At 44.4% G+C, this 21,674-nt stretch overlaps 1 protein-coding gene across 1 annotated transcript in view; it reads right to left on the bottom strand.

The window, feature by feature from the left end:
• LOC134935754 (cystine/glutamate transporter-like) overlaps positions 1-19,689 on the bottom strand; it is a 33,853-nt gene extending 14,164 nt beyond the window's left edge. Inside the window, exons 1-5 of the mRNA XM_063930595.1 lie at positions 19,168-19,689; positions 7,491-7,617; positions 7,085-7,200; positions 6,739-6,864; positions 6,232-6,331 (exon numbers count right to left, since the gene is read on the bottom strand). Coding sequence (XP_063786665.1) covers positions 6,232-6,331; positions 6,739-6,864; positions 7,085-7,200; positions 7,491-7,617; positions 19,168-19,390 — 692 coding nt within the window. The 5' untranslated portion in view covers positions 19,391-19,689. The remainder of the gene's footprint in view (positions 1-6,231; positions 6,332-6,738; positions 6,865-7,084; positions 7,201-7,490; positions 7,618-19,167) is intronic.
• Between the last annotated feature and the right edge of the window lie 1,985 nt (positions 19,690-21,674).

Raw genomic sequence — 21,674 nt, 5'->3', positions numbered from 1 at the left:
CTGGAAATAGTCACACAGGTAAGGTACGGTACGACTGGAAATAGTCACACAGGTAATGTACGGTACGACTGGAAATAGTCACACAGGTAATGTACGGTATAACCGGAAATAGTCACACAGGTAATGTACGGTACGGCTGGATATAAGTCACACAGGTAATGTACGGTACGACTGGAAATAGTCACACAGGTAATGTACGGTACGACTGGAAATAGTCACACAGGTAATGTACGGTACGACTGGAAATAGTCACACAGGTAATGTACGGTACGACTGGAAATAGTCACACAGGTAATGTACGGTACGACTGGAAATAGTCACACGGGTAATGTACGGTACGACTGGAAATAGTCACACGGGTAATGTACGGTATATCCGGAAATAGTCACACGGGTAATGTACGGTGTATCCGGAAATAGTCACACGGGTAATGTACGATAAGGCTGGAAATAGTCACACGGGTAATGTACGGTAAGGCTGGCAATAGTCACACGGGTAATGTACGGTAAGGCTGGCAATAGTCACACGGGTAATGTACGGTACGACTGGAAATAGTCACACGGGTAATGTTAGGTACAACTGGAAATAGTCACACGGGTGATGTACGGTAAGGCCGGCAATAGTCACACAGGTTATGTACGGTATAACTGGAAGTAGTCACACAGGTAATGTACGGTATAACTGGAAGTAGTCACACAGGTAATGTACGGTATAGCCGGAAGTAGTCACACAGGTAATGTACGGTATAACCGGAAATAGTCACACAGGTAATGTACGGTAAGGCTGGAAATAGTCACACAGGTAATGTACGGTACGACTGGAAATAAGTCACACAGGTAATGTACGGTAAGGCCGGAAATAATCACACAGGTAATGTACGGTATAACCGGAAATAGTCACACAGGTAATGTACGGTATAACCGGAAATAGTCACACAGGTAATGTACGGTATAACCGAAAATAGCCACACAGGTAATTTACGGTATAACTGGAAATAGTCACACAGATAATGTACGGTATAACCGAAAATAGTCACACGGGTAATTTACGGTATAACCGGAAATAGTCACACAGGTAATGTACGGTAAGGCCGGCAATAGTCACACAGGTAATGTACGGTATAACTGGAAGTAGTCACACAGGAAATGTACGGTAAGGCCGGCAATAGTCACACAGGTAATGTACGGTATAACTGGAAATAGTCACACAGGTAATGTACGGTATAACTGAAAATAGTCACACAGGTAATGTATGGTAAGGCCGGAAATAGTCACACAGGTAATGTACGGTACGACGAAATAAGTCACACAGGTAATGTACGGTATAACCGGAAATAGTCACAGGTAATGTACGGTATAACCGGAAATAGTCACAGGTAATGTACGGTATAACCGGAAATAGTCACACAGGTAATGTACGGTGTAACCGGAAATAGTCACACAGGTAATGTACGTTATAACCGGAAATAGTCACACAGGTAATGTACGGTACGGCTGGATATAAGTCACACAGGTAATGTACGGTATAGCCGGAAATAGTCACACAGGTAATGTACGGTATAACCGGAAATAGTCACACAGGTAATGTTCGGTGTAACCGGAAATAGTCACACAGGTAATGTACGGTGTAACCGGAAATAGTCACACAGGTAATGTACGGTACGACTGGAAATAGTCACACAGGTAATGTACGGTACGACTGGAAATAGTCACACAGGTAATGTACGGTACGACTGGAAATAGTCACACAGGTAATGTACGGTATATCCGGAAATAGTCACTCAGGTAATGTACGGTGTATCCGGAAATAGTCACACGGGTAATGTACGGTAAGGCTGGAAATAGTCACACGGGTAATGTACGGTAAGGCTGGAAATAGTCACACGGGTAATGTACGGTAAGGCTGGCAATAGTCACACGGGTAATGTACGGTACGACTGGAAATAGTCACACGGGTAATGTTAGGTACGACTGGAAATAGTCACACGGGTAATGTACGGTTAGACTGGAAATAGCCACACAGGTAATGTACGGTATAAACGGAAATAGTCACACAGGTAATGTACGGTATAAACGGAAATAGTCACACAGGTAATGTACGGTATAACTGGAAATAGTCACACAGGTAATGTACGGTATAACCGGCAATAGTCACACAGGTAATGTACGGTATAAACGGAAATAGTCACACAGGTAATGTACGGTATAACCGGAAATAGTCACACAGGTAATGTACGGTATAACCGGAAATAGTCACACAGGTAATGTACGGTAAGGCCGGAAATAGTCACACAGGTAATGTACGGTACGACTGGAAATAGTCACACAGGTAATGTACGGTAAGGCCGGCAATAGTCACACAGGTTATGTACGGTATAACTGGAAGTAGTCACATAGGTAATGTACGGTATAACTGGAAGTAGTCACACAGGTAATGTACGGTGTAGCCGGAAGTAGTCACACAGGTAATGTACGGTATAACCGGAAATAGTCACACAGGTAATGTACGGTATAACCGGAAATAGTCACACAGGTAATGTACGGTAAGGCCGGAAATAGTCACACAGGTAATGTACGGTATAACTGGAAGTAGTCACACAGGTAATGTACGGTATAACTGGAAGTAGTCACACAGGTAATGTACGGTATAGCCGGAAATAGTCACACAGGTAATGTACGGTACGACTGGAAATAAGTCACACAGGTAATGTACGGTAAGGCCGGAAATAATCACACAGGTAATGTACGGTATAACCGGAAATAGCCACACAGGTAATTTACGGTATAACCGGAAATAGTCACACAGATAATGTACGGTATAACCGAAAATAGTCACACGGGTAATTTACGGTATAACCGGAAATAGTCACACGGTTAATGTACGGTATAACCGGAAATAGTCACACAGGTAATGTACGGTATAACCGGCAATAGTCACACAGGTAATGTACGGTAAGGCCGGCAATAGTCACACAGGTAATGTACGGTAAGGCCGGCAATAGTCACAAAGGTAATGTACGGTATAACCAGAAATAGTCACACAGGTAATTTACGGTATAACCGGAAACGGTCACACAGGTAATGTACGGTATAACCGGAAATAGTCACACAGGTAATGTACGGTAAGGCCGGCAATAGTCACACAGGTAATGTACGGTATAACTGGAAGTAGTCACACAGGTAATGTACGGTAAGGCCGGCAATAGTCACACAGGTAATGTACGGTAAGGCCGGCAATAGTCACACAGGTAATGTACGGTATAACTGGAAGTAGTCACACAGGTAATGTACGGTAAGGCCGGCAATAGTCACACAGGTAATGTACGGTAAGGCCGGCAATAGTCACACAGGTAATGTACGGTATAACTGGAAATAGTCACACAGGTAATGTACGGTAAGGCCGGAAATAGTCACACAGGTAATGTATGGTAAGGCCGGAAATAGTCACACAGGTAATGTACGGTACGACTGGAAATAAGTCACACAGGTCATGTACGGTATAGCCGGAAATAGTCACACAGGTAATGTACGGTATAACCGGAAATAGTCACACAGGTAATGTACGGTATAACCGGAAATAGTCACACAGGTAATGTACGGTACGACTGGAAATAGTCACACAGGTAATGTACGGTACGACTGGAAATAGTCACACAGGTAATGTACGGTATATCCGGAAATAGTCACTCGGGTAATGTACGGTGTATCCGGAAATAGTCACACGGGTAATGTACGGTAAGGCTGGCAATATTTACACGGGTAATGTACGGTAAGGCTGGCAATAGTCACACGGGTAATGTACGGTACGACTGGAAATAGTCACACGGGTAATGTTAGGTACGACTGGAAATAGTCACACGGGTAATGTACGGTTAGACTGGAAATAGTCACACAGGTAATGTACGGTATGGCCGGAAATAGTCACACAGGTAATGTGCGGTGTCACTGGAAATAGTCACACAGGTAATGTGCGGTGTCACTGGAAATAGTCACACAGGTAATGTACGGTGTAACCGGAAATAGTCACACAGGTAATGTACGGTATGGCTGGATATAAGTCACACAGGTAATGTACGGTATAGCCGGAAATAGTCACACAGGTAATGTACGGTATAACCGGAAATAGTCACACAGGTAATTTACGGTATAACCGGAAATAGTCACACAGGTAATGTACGGTATAACCGGAAATAGTCACACAGGTAATGTACGGTAAGGCCGGCAATAGTCACACAGGTAATGTACGGTATAACTGGAAGTAGTCACACAGGTAATGTACGGTAAGGCCGGCAATAGTCACACAGGTAATGTACGGTAAGGCCGGCAATAGTCACACAGGTAATGTACGGTATAACTGGAAATAGTCACACAGGTAATGTACGGTATAACCGGAAATAGTCACACAGGTAATGTATGGTAAGGCCGGAAATAGTCACACAGGTAATGTACGGTACGACTGGAAATAAGTCACACAGGTAATGTACGGTATAACCGGAAATAGTCACAGGTAATGTACAGTATAACCGGAAATAGTCACAGGTAATGTACGGTATAACCGGAAGTAGTCACACAGGTAATGTACGGTGTAACCGGAAATAGTCACACAGGTAATGTACGGTATAACCGGAAATAGTCACACAGGTAATGTATGGTAAGGCCGGAAATAGTCACACAGGTAATGTACGGTACGACTGGAAATAAGTCACACAGGTAATGTACGGTATAACCGGAAATAGTCACAGGTAATATACAGTATAACCGGAAATAGTCACAGGTAATGTACGGTATAACCGGAAGTAGTCACACAGGTAATGTACGGTGTAACCGGAAATAGTCACACAGGTAATGTACGGTATAACCGGAAATAGTCACACAGGTAATGTATGGTATGACTGGATATAAGTCACACAGGTCATGTACGGTATAGCCGGAAATAGTCACACAGGTAATGTACGGTATAACCGGAAATAGTCACACAGGTAATGTACGGTATAACCGGAAATAGTCACACAGGTAATGTACGGTACGACTGGAAATAGTCACACAGGTAATGTACGGTACGACTGGAAATAGTCACACAGGTAATGTACGGTATAACCGGAAATAGTCACACAGGTAATGTACGGTATGACTGGATATAAGTCACACAGGTCATGTACGGTATAGCCGGAAATAGTCACACAGGTAATGTACGGTATAACCGGAAATAGTCACACAGGTAATGTACGGTATAACCGGAAATAGTCACACAGGTAATGTACGGTACGACTGGAAATAGTCACACAGGTAATGTACGGTACGACTGGAAATAGTCACACAGGTAATGTACGGTATATCCGGAAATAGTCACTCGGGTAATGTACGGTGTATCCGGAAATAGTCACACGGGTAATGTACGGTAAGGCTGGCAATATTTACACGGGTAATGTACGGTAAGGCTGGCAATAGTCACACGGGTAATGTACGGTACGACTGGAAATAGTCACACGGGTAATGTTAGGTACGACTGGAAATAGTCACACGGGTAATGTACGGTTAGACTGGAAATAGTCACACAGGTAATGTACGGTATGGCCGGAAATAGTCACACAGGTAATGTGCGGTGTCACTGGAAATAGTCACACAGGTAATGTGCGGTGTCACTGGAAATAGTCACACAGGTAATGTACGGTGTAACCGGAAATAGTCACACAGGTAATGTACGGTATAACCGGAAATAGTCACACAGGTAATGTACGGTACGGCTGGATATAAGTCACACAGGTAATGTACGGTATAGCCGGAAATAGTCACACAGGTAATGTACGGTATAACCGGAAATAGTCACACAGGTAATGTACGGTATAACCGGAAGTAGTCACACAGTTAATGTACGGTACGGCTGGATATAAGTCACACAGTTAATGTACGGTATAACTGTAAATAGTCACATATGTAACGTAAAACTAAAAAGTAAGTGGTTAAAGCACTCGCACTGACTTTCTAGTCTCTCATTTACCGTCAGGGCTACTATAACATACCGCTGTGACTTACAGACCAGTGATACAGAATATACCTGCGATCTGTAATCCTGATGTGGACTCCGCACTGGAGCCACTCTGGGAGATTTGCACCTTTGCTTACCTCTCAGCCATATCGCCCTGCAGTCACCTATTGCTCCAGAACCTGCTCTTATTTTGCCACTGTTGGCACAATGTCTCGGACACACATGACTTAGAGGGGAGCGACCTACCAGCCTCCGTAGGCGAACATCCCAGAGTAGAACGCCAGTGGAATTTTGTCCAGAGCCAGAGAGGTTGTGTCAAACGCATCTTGGAAGTTCTCTGTGTGTCCTGTAAGTATAAGAGAAACTAAATAACGAGGAAATCACTGAGGCGGAGATGTATCCAGCCTTCTAAAGCGGACAAGCAGAGTTATTGCTCATGGCAATCACCTTTGTGATGTCATATGGTCTGGGGGTGGGGGGGTAGTAGAGGCCACTACAGGGTGCGGAAATGGTGTGCAGGCGCGGATAAAGTACAGTAAGGGTGTGTCGATGCAAAAACGCGCCCAAGATGGCCACCCTCAAGATGCTAATGCGATGCTACCTGTGCTGTGTCTGTGACCATGTTTGTAGTCAGAGTAAAGCTACCGCACCTGTTGAATTGCTGACGCGTTTTGCATAGAAGCAAATTGCGTCCAACTCTACAGGCCAAAAATATCTGAAAATACACCAATCTTTAATCATTATTTAGCTTACCGTCGGTTAACGCCATCATTCCGGGTATTATAATTAGTGCTATAGCCACAAACTTCAGAGCGGTAAAGGCCATCTGGAGGTTAGCAGACCAGGTGACACTCCAACAGTTCAGTGCAATGATCATGACTAGGGATAAAAAAAAAGTAATAAACAACTGCATATGGTTATATAAACACTGGAGGCAGCCATTTTGTTGTAGCCTATCGATACCCTAAGAATTTGTGACATAACGGGTCATGAGGTACCAGTACTCCTGCTAATGCCTCCATCTCCCTGCTACGTATGTCTCATCAATGTTGCATGAGAAGCTGCCTCCCGGTATAAGAATAATTTATACATGACTTACCGATTCCGAGGGAGCTGATGAGTTTGACGGCAATATCCGGTGCATTACAAGGCACAAAAAGGGGCTCAATCAAGTAACGTCCAAATGCTAAACAGACGACGGCAATATTTGCTGGCCTAGAAACACACAAGCGTTAGAGATTAACTCTTTGCTTTCATAGTTTACAATCTCTATATAAAATAGATTCATCGAGCCATTGATTTATCAGAAGTACAGAATTTCTGTCACCTATTTATTATACAGGATCATTCAACCCACCAATGACAGGGGGAGATGTACCAAGCTTGATACATATATTTTTGGATGCTGGACAGACTATAGTAGGGTGTCTCAGTTTTCTGTGGAAGGGACCCCTAATTGTGCACCTCTGGTGTTGTCCTAATTTGGAAGAAAAGGAAAACGTTACCGGATCATGACAAATTCAGCCCATAGTCTCAGGAAGGCTGGAACAGGCCCGAGGGTTTCCAACAGATAGATGTAGTGCCCACCAGACTTCTTGATAGATGTGCCAAGATCTGCATAAGACAAGGCACCTAAAACACAAGAGAGGATAAACTACATTTATATTCTGTGCCAGACAGCCATTAGGACTCACAGACTATGTTCGACTGCTTTGTGATACTATATACTGCTCCTTACTGCACATACTGGTCTGTGATACTATATACCGCTCCTTACAGTACATACTGGTCTGTGATACCATATATCGCTTCTTACAGTACATACTGGTCTGTGATACTATATACTACTCCTTACAGTACATACTGGTCTGTGATACTATATACCGCTCCTTATAGTACATACTGGTCTGTGATACCATATATCGCTCCTTACAGTACATACTGGTCTGTGATACTATATACCGCTCCTTACAGTACATACTGGTCTGTGATACCATATATCGCTCCTTACAGTACATACTGGTCTGTGATACTATATACCGCTCCTTACAGTACATACTGGTCTGTGATACCATATATCGCTCCTTACAGTACATACTGGTCTGTGATACCATATATTGCTCCTTTCAGTACATACTGGTCTGTGATACCATATGCTGTTCCCACACTGCTCCTTACAGTATATACTGGTGTGTTATACCATATACTACTCTTTACAGTACATACTGGTCTGTGATACCATATACTGCGCCTTACAGTACATACTGGTCTGTGATACCATATATCGCTCCTTACAGTACATACTGGTCTGTGATACTATATACTACTCCTTACAGCACATACTGGTCTGTGATACTATATACTGCTCCTTACAGTACATACTGGTCTGTGATACTATATACTGCTCCTTACAGCACATACTGGTCTGTGATACCATATACTGCTCCTTACAGTACATACTGGTCTGTGATACCATATATCGCTCCTTACAGTACATACTGGTCTGTGATACTATATACCGCTCCTTACAGTACATACTGGTCTGTGATACCATATATCGCTCCTTACAGTACATACTGGTCTGTGATACTATATACTACTCCTTACAGTACATACTGGTCTGTGATACTATATACCGCTCCTTATAGTACATACTGGTCTGTGATACCATATATCGCTCCTTACAGTACATACTGGTCTGTGATACTATATACCGCTCCTTACAGTACATACTGGTCTGTGATACCATATATCGCTCCTTACAGTACATACTGGTCTGTGATACTATATACCGCTCCTTACAGTACATACTGGTCTGTGATACCATATACTGCTCCTTACAGTACATACTGGTCTGTGATACTATATACCGCTCCTTATAGTACATACTGGTCTGTGATACCATATATCGCTCCTTACAGTACATACTGGTCTGTGATACTATATACCGCTCCTTATAGTACATACTGGTCTGTGATACCATATATCGCTCCTTACAGTACATACTGGTCTGTGATACTATATACCGCTCCTTATAGTACATACTGGTCTGTGATACCATATATCGCTCCTTACAGTACATACTGGTCTGTGATACTATATACCGCTCCTTACAGTACATACTGGTCTGTGATACCATATATCGCTCCTTACAGTACATACTGGTCTGTGATACTATATACCGCTCCTTACAGTACATACTGGTCTGTGATACCATATACTGCTCCTTACAGTACATACTGGTCTGTGATACTATATACCGCTCCTTATAGTACATACTGGTCTGTGATACCATATATCGCTCCTTACAGTACATACTGGTCTGTGATACTATATACCGCTCCTTATAGTACATACTGGTCTGTGATACCATATACCGCTCCTTATAGTACATACTGGTCTGTGATACTATATACCGCGCCTTACAGTACATACTGGTCTGTGATACTATATACTGCTCCTTACAGCACATACTGGTCTGTGATATCATATACTGCTCCTCACAGTACATACTAGTCTGTAATACCATATACCGCTCCTTACAGCAATACTGGTCTGTGATACTATATACTGCTCCTTACAGCTCATACTGGTCTGTGATATTATATACTGCTCCTTACAGCACATACTGGTCTGTGATACTATATACTGCGCCTTACAGTACATACTGGTCTGTGGTACCATATACAGCTCCTTAAAGTACATACTGGTCTGTGATACCATATATCGCTCCTTACAGTACATACTGGTCTGTGATACCATATACCGCTCCTTACAGTACATACTGGTCTGCGATACTATATACCGCTCCTTATAGTACATACTGGTCTGTGATACCATATATCGCTCCTTACAGTACATACTGGTCTGTGATACTATATACCGCTCCTTACAGTACATACTGGTCTGTGATACCATATATCGCTCCTTACAGTACATACTGGTCTGTGATACTATATACCGCTCCTTACAGTACATACTGGTCTGTGATACCATATACTGCTCCTTACAGTACATACTGGTCTGTGATACTATATACCGCTCCTTATAGTACATACTGGTCTGTGATACCATATATCGCTCCTTACAGTACATACTGGTCTGTGATACTATATACCGCTCCTTATAGTACATACTGGTCTGTGATACCATATATCGCTCCTTACAGTACATACTGGTCTATGATACTATATACCGCTCCTTACGGTACATACTGGTCTGTGATATCATATATCGCTCCTTACAGTACATACTGGTCTGTGATACTATAGACTGCTCCTTACGGTACATACTGGTCTGTGATACCATATATCGCTCCTTACAGTACATACTGGTCTGTGATACCATATATCGCTCCTTACAGTACATACTGGTCTATGATACTATATACCGCTCCTTACGGTACATACTGGTCTGTGATATCATATATCGCTCCTTACAGTACATACTGGTCTGTGATACCATATATCGCTCCTTACAGTACATACTGGTCTGTGATATCATATATCGCTCCTTACAGTACATACTGGTCTGTGATACTATAGACTGCTCCTTACGGTACATACTGGTCTGTGATACCATATATCGCTCCTTACAGTACATACTGGTCTGTGATACCATATATTGCTCCTTTCAGTACATACTGGTCTGTGATACTATATACTGCTCCTTACGGTACATACTGGTCTGTGATACCATATATCGCTCCTTACAGTACATACTGGTCTGTGATACCATATATTGCTCCTTTCAGTACATACTGGTCTGTGATACCATATGCTGTTCCCACACTGCTCCTTACAGTATATACTGGTGTGTTATACCATATACTACTCTTTACAGTACATACTGGTCTGTGATACCATATACTGCTCCTTACAGTACATACTGGTCTGTGATACCATATATCGCTCCTTACAGTACATACTGGTCTGTGATACTATATACTACTCCTTACAGCACATACTGGTCTGTGATACTATATACTGCTCCTTACAGTACATACTGGTCTGTGATACTATATACTGCTCCTTACAGCACATACTGGTCTGTGATACCATATACTGCTCCTTACAGTACATACTGGTCTGTGATACCATATATCGCTCCTTATAGTACATACTGGTCTGTGATACTATATACTGCTCCTTACAGCACATACTGGTCTGTGATACTATATACTGCTCCTTACAGTACATACTGGTCTGTGATACTATATACTGCTCCTTACGGTACATACTGGTCTGTGATACCATATATCGCTCCTTACAGTACATACTGGTCTGTGATACCATATACCGCTCCTTATAGTACATACTGGTCTGTGATACTATATACTGCTCCTTACGGTACATAGTGGTCTGTGATATCATATACTGCTCCTTACAGTACATACTGGTCTGTGATACTATATACTGCTCCTTACAGCACATACTGGTCTGTGATACTATATACCGCGCCTTACAGTACATACTGGTCTGTGATACTATATACTGCTCCTTACAGCACATACTGGTCTGTGATATCATATACTGCTCCTCACAGTACATACTGGTCTGTGATACCATATACCGCTCCTTACAGCACATACTGGTCTGTGATACTATATACTGCTCCTTACAGCACATACTGGTCTGTGATACTATATACTGCGCCTTACAGTACATACTGGTCTGTGATACTATATACTGCGCCTTACAGTACATACTGGTCTGTGATACCATATACGGCTCCTTACAGTACATACTGGTCTGTGATACCATATACGGCTCCTTACAGTACATACTGGTCTGTGATACCATATATCGCTCCTTACAGTACATACTGGTTTGTGATACTATATACCGCTCCTTACGGTACATACTGGTCTGTGATACTATATACTGCTCCTTACGGAACATACTGGTCTGTGATACCATATATCGCTCCTTACAGTACATACTGGTCTGTGATATCATATATCGCTCCTTACAGTACATACTGGTCTGTGATACCATATATCGCTCCTTACAGTACATACTGGTCTGTGATATCATATATCGCTCATTACAGTACATACTGGTCTGTGATACTATATACTGCTCCTTACGGTACATACTGGTCTGTGATACCATATATCGCTCCTTACAGTACATACTGGTCTGTGATACCATATATTGCTCCTTTCAGTACATACTGGTCTGTGATACCATATATCGCTCCTTACAGTACATACTGGTCTGTGATATCATATATCGCTCCTTACGGTTCATACTGGTCTGTGATACTATATACTGCTCCTTACGGTACATACTGGTCTGTGATACCATATATCGCTCCTTACAGTACATACTGGTCTGTGATATCATATATCGCTCCTTACAGTACATACTGGTCTGTGATACCATATATCGCTCCTTACAGTACATACTGGTCTGTGATATCATATATCGCTCATTACAGTACATACTGGTCTGTGATACTTTATACTGCTCCTTACGGTACATACTGGTCTGTGATACCATATATCGCTCCTTACAGTACATACTGGTCTGTGATACCATATATTGCTCCTTTCAGTACATACTGGTCTGTGATACCATATATCGCTCCTTACGGTACATACTGGTCTGTGATATCATATATCGCTCCTTACGGTACATACTGGTCTGTGATACTATATACTGCTCCTTACGGTACATACTGGTCTGTGATACCATATATCGCTCCTTACAGTACATACTGGTCTGTGATATCATATATCGCTCCTTACAGTACATACTGGTCTGTGATACCATATATCGCTCCTTACAGTACATACTGGTCTGTGATATCATATATCGCTCATTACAGTACATACTGGTCTGTGATACTATATACTGCTCCTTACGGTACATACTGGTCTGTGATACCATATATTGGTCCTTTCAGTACATACTGGTCTGTGATACCATATGCTGTTCCCACACTGCTCCTTACAGTATATACTGGTGTGTTATACCATATACTACTCTTTACAGTACATACTGGTCTGTGATACCATATACTGCTCCTTACAGTACATACTGGTCTGTGATACCATATATCGCTCCTTACAGTACATACTGGTCTGTGATACTATATACCGCTCCTTACAGTACATACTGGTCTGTGATACCATATATCGCTCCTTACAGTACATACTGGTCTGTGATACTATATACTACTCCTTACAGCACATACTGGTCTGTGATACCATATACTGCTCCTTACAGTACATACTGGTCTGTGATACTATATACTACTCCTTACAGTACATACTGGTCTGTGATATCATATATCGCTCCTTACGGTTCATACTGGTCTGTGATACTATATACTGCTCCTTACAGCACATACTGGTCTGTGATACTATATACTGCTCCTTACAGTACATACTGGTCTGTGATACTATATACTGCTCCTTACGGTACATACTGGTCTGTGATACCATATATCGCTCCTTACAGTACATACTGGTCTGTGATACTATATACTGCTCCTTACAGTACATACTGGTCTGTGATACCATATGCTGTTCCCACACTGCTCCTTACAGTATATACTGGTGTGTTATACCATATACTACTCTTTACAGTACATGCTGGTCTGTGATACCATATCCTGTTCCCAACATGACATACCACTAGGTCTCGCCATATACTGCTCTTTAATGTACATACTGGTCTGTGATACCATATACTTTTTCCCATTGTGACATACCTCTATGTCTTACCATATGCTACTCCCTATATTAAATCCTGATCTATGATATCCTTTTATTATTTCAAAAACTGTAATTCCAATTGGTCTACAAATGGAGAATAGAGCATCGTATGTAATATGTGCAGGGTCCAAAAAGCAAAATGAAGGGATTAAAAAGAAATTAAGCATAAAACATAATAGTGGAGGGATTTTATTGGGATACATATGATATCCCGGCGCTATACCGACAGCGGCATCCCATGTCGGAATCCCGGCGACGAGGCAGCGAGTCCCCTCGCGTGCTTGTTTCGCTCGCCACAGGTACTATTCCAACTCGGTTGGTGGTGTGGGAAAACCTGGCGGTGGTCGGGATTCTGGGTGTCGGTATTTCATCGGCTGTCGGGATTCCGGCGACGGTCTCCCGATTGCCGTGATCCCGACAGTCGTATATTGACTGCATCTCATTTTAAGTATTATTATTATTATTATTATTATTATTATTTCTGTTCTATGGATAAGTATATAGAAGCTTCCCTCACAGGAGGAATATCCCGACTACATTAGAACAATGTAACTAATCCCATTATAAAACCACCGCGGTCGGAGATTAAATTCTCCTACTTTAAACTTTGTAAAAAATAAAATAATGGTGGCCCTCATTCCGAGTTGTTCGCTCGGTAAAAATCTTCGCATCGCAGCGATTTTTCGCTTAATGCGCATGCGCAATGTCCGCACTGCGACTGCGCCAAGTAAATTTGCTATGCACTTAGTAATTTTACTCACGGCTTTTTCATCGGTCTGGCGATCGTAATGTGATTGACAGGAAATGGGTGTTACTGGGCGGAAACAGGCCGTTTTATGGGCGTGTGGGAAAAAAACGCTACCGTTTCCGGAAAAAATGCAGGAGTGGCCGGAGAAATGGAGGAGTGTCTGGGCGAACGCTGGGTGTGTTTGTGACGTCAAACCAGGAACGACAAGCACTGAACTGATCGCAGATGCCGAGTAAGTCTGGAGCTACTCAGAAACTGCTACAAGGTGTGTAATCGCAATATTGCGATTACTTAGTTCGCAATTTTAAGATGCTAAGATTCACTCCCAGTAGGCGGCGGCTTAGCATGAGCAACTCTGCTAAAATCGCCTTGTGAGCGAACAACTCGGAATGACCTCCGGTATTAGGTTCCATCTTCAAATTATTTGTCTACTGCATCTAAACTTTAGCAATTGAAGGAAGTGAAAGAGGAGAGAACATTCGATTTGTGCTCCAAGTATAAAGGAAAAAGTTTGGCCAAGCGAGAACATTCAGCACCAGCTGCAGCTGTCTGTTCTGCAAGAGATAAACAAGAATTCCGCAGGGGCTTCAGGGAAAACAGGATCATTTAGCATTAATAGAGTCTGTTTCATGCAATGATCCCTAAAGTAGAATATGTACAAAACTGCTCTGAAATAGCCACCGTTCACCAATGTACGTAGGGCCTGATTCAAAGCTGGATGGACAGTGAATGCCGTATGCGAGCAGCATTGAATTTCTGTCCGATCCCTAGGAGGGACGAGATATGCAGGAGACGTCTCGGTAAAACACAGGCCTCCTGCATGTAGCTGCGATCCCAGCACTGCGACAGGCGTCGCAAGCTGGGATCCAACATTGCGACCAACAGAAGCTCTATCCTAGAAAATGGTCTGTGACACGCCCCTGTTTCTAGGGGTGCAGCCCTCCCTCCGCCCCCTCAACGTGGCTGCCTGCCAATCAGCACATGTGCAGAACATGCCTTGCGCAGCCGCAGATTCCTGATAATCAGGAATCTGCGTGGCTCTTATTACATGCGCCGAACTCTGAATCAGGCCCATTGACCAGTAGTTCCTCAAGGCACCCCAACAGTCCAGGTTTTAGGGATATCCCTGTTTGTGCACAGATGGAATAATCAACCTGACTGAGGTACTAATTAAGTCACCTGTGCCTAAGCATGGATATCCTTAAAACCTGACTGTTGTGGTGCCTTGAGACAGAGCCGGCCCTAACCAATATGATGCCCTAGGCAAGATTTTGGCTGGTGCCCCCTAGCACCACCGCTAGTTCCGCCTCTGACCCTGCACCCCTTTCCCGGCACCATCACCCCTCACCCATAGCAGTCCTGATTTTGGTGTTCTTACCACCTATATTTTAAATAGGAACAGTGCACACATTCGGCGCACAGCCCAAAAAGAGGTGTGTTCTTGCTAGAAAGGGGCATGTCCGCACAATAGTAACCCCAATTCAAATTACGCCAACCAGTACTGCAACTTTATACACATTTTATCATGCGATAGTGTCCATTATTCACGTCACCTTACACAGCAGTACCACTTTACCTTATATACTTACTCCTCACAGTAGTGACCCTTATTCACATTACACCACACCATATTGCTCTTTATTCACATTAGACCACACAGATACCTGGCGTTAGTCAGCTGGCAGCTCTGCTAACGTTGGGCGCCTTTTTTATGAAAATGTATCTTATTTGCATTACTATGTGACGAGGATGCACAAGTAGCTTCTGCTGATTAAAATGATATGCGGCATGCCTATATTCTGTGTGAGACTGTGGCTGTATCTGCATATAAAATGCAACGTTACAGTGATTTCCAGGAATACACTGTAACGTAGATTTCATATGCAGATACAGTCGCAGTCACACAGAATATAGGCATGCCGCATATCATTTTAATCAGCGGAACCTGCTTGTGCCCCATGGCATACCAAATGCCCTAGGCATTTGCCTAGTTTGCCTATGCCTAGGGCCGGCTCTGCCTTGAGAACTGCTGACATAGACCATGTCTTACATGGAGACAAAGAATGGGATTGGTAATGAGGGGAAGACATTTTACTTTGCATACTACACTTCCTGAAGCAGATGTTGCTTTTCCTGTTTATGGGGAATGTGCATAGAACTGATTGGGGGTATTCGGAGTGCTAACATTTTTTTTACGTAGCGCCTGACCAGAATCCGCTTTCTGAATTCTAATGAAACAGCACAATTTAGTTCATTTGAAAATCTTGTTCATATTTTTTACTGTCGCTATGGTTACGTTTGCCGAAGGCTTCGAGACATCCGGGTGCTATACCTGCTCCAATTTAACACACCCAAAATGTACTTCTAACTTATCTCCAGGCCACACCCTATACAGACATAGGACACTACAGCCCCAAAATTTACTTCTGCCTTACCTCCAGGCCACACCCTATACAGACATAGGATACTACAGCCCCAAAATTTACTTCTGCCTTACCTCCAGGCCACACCCTATACAGACATAGGACACTACAGCCCCAAAATTTACTTCTGCCTTACCTCCAGGCCACACCCTATACAGACATAGGACACTACAGCCCCAAAATTTACTTCCTTACCTCCAGGCAGGGCCGGATTAAGCCCTCGGGGGGCCCGGGGCACCAAAGACAGCAGGGCCCCCCAGTGGACCACCAGCCCCCACAGTTACCCTCCCCCCCGCTGCTCACCTCCCGCGGTCACAGGCAACGGGAGCCGCGCTGCAGCAGGGGGAGAAGAGAAGACACCAGGCTGCCGGGGTATGAGGGATCCACGCTGCCGGGGGAGGAGTGCGGCTGTGCATGCGGCTTCCTCCCCCCTCCTCTCGGGCAGCACGGTCGGGGACTGAGTCAAGCAATCTCCAGCCTCTGCCGCCAGCAGCATCTCTCCTGGCAGCAGCGAAGGCTGGAGATTGCTTGACTCAGTCCCCGACCGTGCTGCCCGAGAGGAGGGGGGAGGAAGCCGCATGCACAGCGTGGATCCATCCTGCCCCGGCAACCTGTAGATCGGTGCAGAACTTCGGCCGGGGGGCCCCTTAAAACAGGGGGGCCCGGGGTACTGACCCCCGGGGCACCCCCTTTATCCGGCTCTGCCTCCAGGCCACACCCTATACAGACATAGGACACTACAGCCCCAAAATTTACTTCTGCCTTACCTCCAACCACGCTGCTGTACAGAAAGATTGTCCAGTAAAAACAGTGTGGTATAGATCTATAGTAGTTACGTCGACCGTAAATAGGTCAGCACCAAATGGTCTCCATGCATTAGGTCAACAGATAAAATGACGATAGAGGTTAAGGTCAACAGCTACAAAAGGTCGACACAACAATGGCCAACACACAAATGGTCAACACAAGTTTTTTATATTTATTTTGGGCCAATTCTTGACCATCAGTGGAAACGTATATCCTGGCGAGGTTACTTTGCTCACCAGGCTTCGGGCAGATTACTATTCCCAAATGTTGGCCATGTGGATAGCAATTCAAGCAAATGTTGGGAAAACATAAAAAAAATAGCAAAACATGTATCGACCTTTTGTGTGTCGACCATTATTATGTCGACCTTTTGTACCTACAACCTTCAGCAGTCATCCTTTTGTACCTGCATGTCAATATGGTGTTGATCTATTAACTGTCGACCTAGACAATGTCTATCTATCATGATGGGCGGTATTTAGTTTGCCGGCTGTTGGGATCCCGGAGCACAGTATACCGGCGCCTGAATCCCGACACCTGGCATACCGACATTTTTTCTCCCTCTTGGGGGTCCACGACCCCCCTGGAGGGAGAATAGATAGTGTGCCCGCAGCGTGGCAAGCGCAGCGAGCCCGCAAGGGGCTCATTTGCGCTCGCCCAGCTGTTGGTATGCTGGCGGTCGGGATTCCGGAGCCAGTATGCTGGCCGCCGGGAGCCCGGCCACCGGCATACCATACTACACACATCCGGATACCTGGTAAAAACTGGCACATGGAAATAGGGCAGGCCAGTTCTGATTGTAGCATGGAAGGACATGCAGCTGTTTCCCAGCATGCAAAGCAATACAAATACAATATGGGATTGCTCATCTGCAGATTCTACTCAGGGAAAAAGGGCCTCTATCTAGAAACCAGCACTAATATGTGCAGCGTTCCATATAAACTTTGTATGTCATATCTGCCACCCTTAGTAATGCAACCAACTGGGTGATGTCTCCTGCCCACTTCTCTACAGTGTTTCTGATATTGGGGTTCGTAGTGGTTTCAAATTTGGGCCCAGATTTATCAAGCCTTGGAGAGGGATAAATAGCACGGTGATAAAGTACCAACCAATCAGCTCCTAACAGTTATTTTTCAACCCCAGCATGTAACATGACAGTTAGGAGCTGGTTGGCTGGTACTTTATCACTGTGCTATTTATCACTCTCCAAGGCTTGATAAATAAGCCCCTTAGTTTGTGGCAGTCTGCTAATTGCCAATAACCGCACAGTAACTTTACCCTCTGTATCCAGCACCCCATTATTACATGTGTACAGCTTGAAAACAAAACATACCGTATTAAGGTTAAAGGGGACAATTTCCTAGGTGACCATCTCACACCTCATATTTATCAAAGTTCTCCTGACTGTAACTGAGGTATCTGCGTGCATAATGGTGTCTGTGAGACCCTTCAGAACTTCCCCCGAGGGCTCATGTACTCACCACACATAGAGAGGACACCACACAACACCCAGATGATGAGGGACAGGCCTACGTTGCCCGAGTTCTTCAGGACCCCTTTTGGAGATATAAATATGCCGCTTCCAATAATTGTCCCAATGGTCAAGGAGATGGCTCGCACCAAAGTGATTTTCTTCCGCAGATAGACCGCCCCATCCTCTTTTTTCATGTCCCCATCGCCTGGGGTTTCCTCAGAAGCCCCCATTACTGCCAGTCCCTGGAGCGTTGTCTCTCCGCTCTTCCAAACGCTCTTTAGCTTTAAATGTTCTGTGAGAAAGAAGACAGCGCTCTCCAGTCTCTGAGAAACAAGCTGTCTCTCTCTCCCAGCCCCTGGTCACTGCCCCTGTGTTGCAGGAGGTGAAATAGTTCAGCTAGCCCCTGCTGGTTGCACTCATTCATAAACAGGATGAAAGCCCACCTTACATCTGTACTTATAGGGGGGTGACTACAGTTCCAGAGCAGCGCTGCAGGACCGTCTTCCCAATGTAATCAGCTCTTGGTGTAACGTATGCAGGTGTCGCTCGCCTCTTATCGGCAAGTGGTCGATTCACAACTGGATAAACAACGTATAATCGCAGAGTGATGTCAATAACTTCAGGGACACTGCCAGGAACCGAGGGAGGGAACGGGGTGGACCTGGGCCAAGACGGATTTGGGCCCCAGGCATTACATATCCCTTATAGTCAGACCACACAAGACAGTGCTACATAAAATAATACTCACACTGTTCCCTTCCATGCTAGGGTCACTCGCCATTAAATTGTTTATAATTCAGGACGAAATTAAGGATGTATTTCTTTAACTCATTCCACCTATTCTGTCAGAAACCTCCAACATATGTTATATTATACAGCAGGTCTAGTGAAATAATAATTGGAGAACGACTGGTGCCTCACGGGTATAGTACACAGGCTGAAGTGGCTCTGACACAGGTGCCCCAGCTGGGTATGCAACACAGGCTGAGGTGGCTCTGACACAGGTACCTCAGCTGGGTATGCAACACAGGCTGAGGTGGCTCTGACAAAGGTGCCTCAGCTGGGTATGCAACACAGGCTGAGGTGGCTCTGACCCAGGTGCCTCAGCTGAGTATGGAACACAGGCTGAGGTGGCTCTGACACATGTGCCTCAGTTGGTTATGGATCACAGGCTGAGGTGGTTCTGACACACGTGCTTCAGCTGGGTATGCAACACAGTTTGAGGTGGCACTGACACAGGTACCTCAGTTGAGTATGGATCACAGTCTGAGGTGGCTCTGACACAGGTGCCTCACATGGGTATAGAACACAGGCTGAGTGGCTCTGACACAGGTGCCTCAGTTGAGTATGGATCACATCATGAGGTGGCTCTGACACAGGTGCCTCACATGGGTATAGAACACAGGCTGAGGTGGCTCTGACACAGGTGCCTCAGTTGGGTATGGAACACAGTCTGAGGTGGCACTACACAGGTGCCTCAGCTGGGCATAGATCAATCTGAGGTGGCTCTTACCCAGGTGCCTCAGCTGGGAATAGAAAACAGAGGGGCAGATGTACTAATCACTGGAGAGATATAAAGTACCAACCAATCAGCTCCTGACATTTTTCAAACACAGCCTGTAATATGACAGTTAGGAGCTGATTGGCTGGTACTTTATCTCCATCCACTTTATCTCTCTCCAGAGATTAGTACCTCTCCCCCAGACTGAGGTGGCTCTTACACCGCGGCCTTCTCTGTGGATGGGTCATGGGATGGGGACAGCTTATCAGCTATCACCACGCTTGGTCTCATTTCAATACAGTGTATGAAATATCATTTATTGCAGCTTGAGAACAAATTATTTAGCAAAACAGCGGTGATTCTGCGCATTTACCGACCACATTGCAGCTCTGTTTTTCAGCATTTTGGACTTTTGTAATAACTGGATAAATAGAGGTCTGCATACAAACATTAATCACAGTTCCGTTATCCCAGCCAGAACAGCGGGTTCTTCCAGTTGGGGCTCTGCGGGACTCCGGCCTCATGTTTCCCAGTCACTTTACGTTTGTGTATCTTACTCCAGCCATCTGTAAGGAAAGACACCCAGCACGGGTCTGTATTCTGCCAATTATACACTCCCCGGGGATAAACTGCCCCACACAACAAAACAAGGGGCGCTTGTGTCATGAGGAACGGCAGATATGAAGAACCTCTCACACGAATGTCGCTCTTGCAGGTGAAGTTAACGATTCATTCAGCCCAGGAAAAAAGGCTTTCATTGTGAATTAGGGGGACATTTACTAAGCAGTGATAAGAGCAGAGAAGTGAGCCAGTGGAGAAATTTCCCCATCAACCAATCAGCAACTCTGTATCATTTTATAGTATGCAAATTATAGATGTTACTTCAGTGCTGATTGGTTGCCATGGGCAACTTCTCCACTGGCTCACTTCTCCGCTCTTATCACTGCTTAGTAAATGTACCCCATAGAAACAACAACAACAAAGATTTGCTACTAGGGCAAGCTTAAACTGTG

Source organism: Pseudophryne corroboree, chromosome 6 (assembly GCF_028390025.1).
Source record: "Pseudophryne corroboree isolate aPseCor3 chromosome 6, aPseCor3.hap2, whole genome shotgun sequence".
In the NCBI taxonomy this organism is placed as follows: domain Eukaryota; kingdom Metazoa; phylum Chordata; class Amphibia; order Anura; family Myobatrachidae; genus Pseudophryne; species Pseudophryne corroboree.
This window is presented reverse-complemented; position numbering and strand designations above follow the sequence as displayed.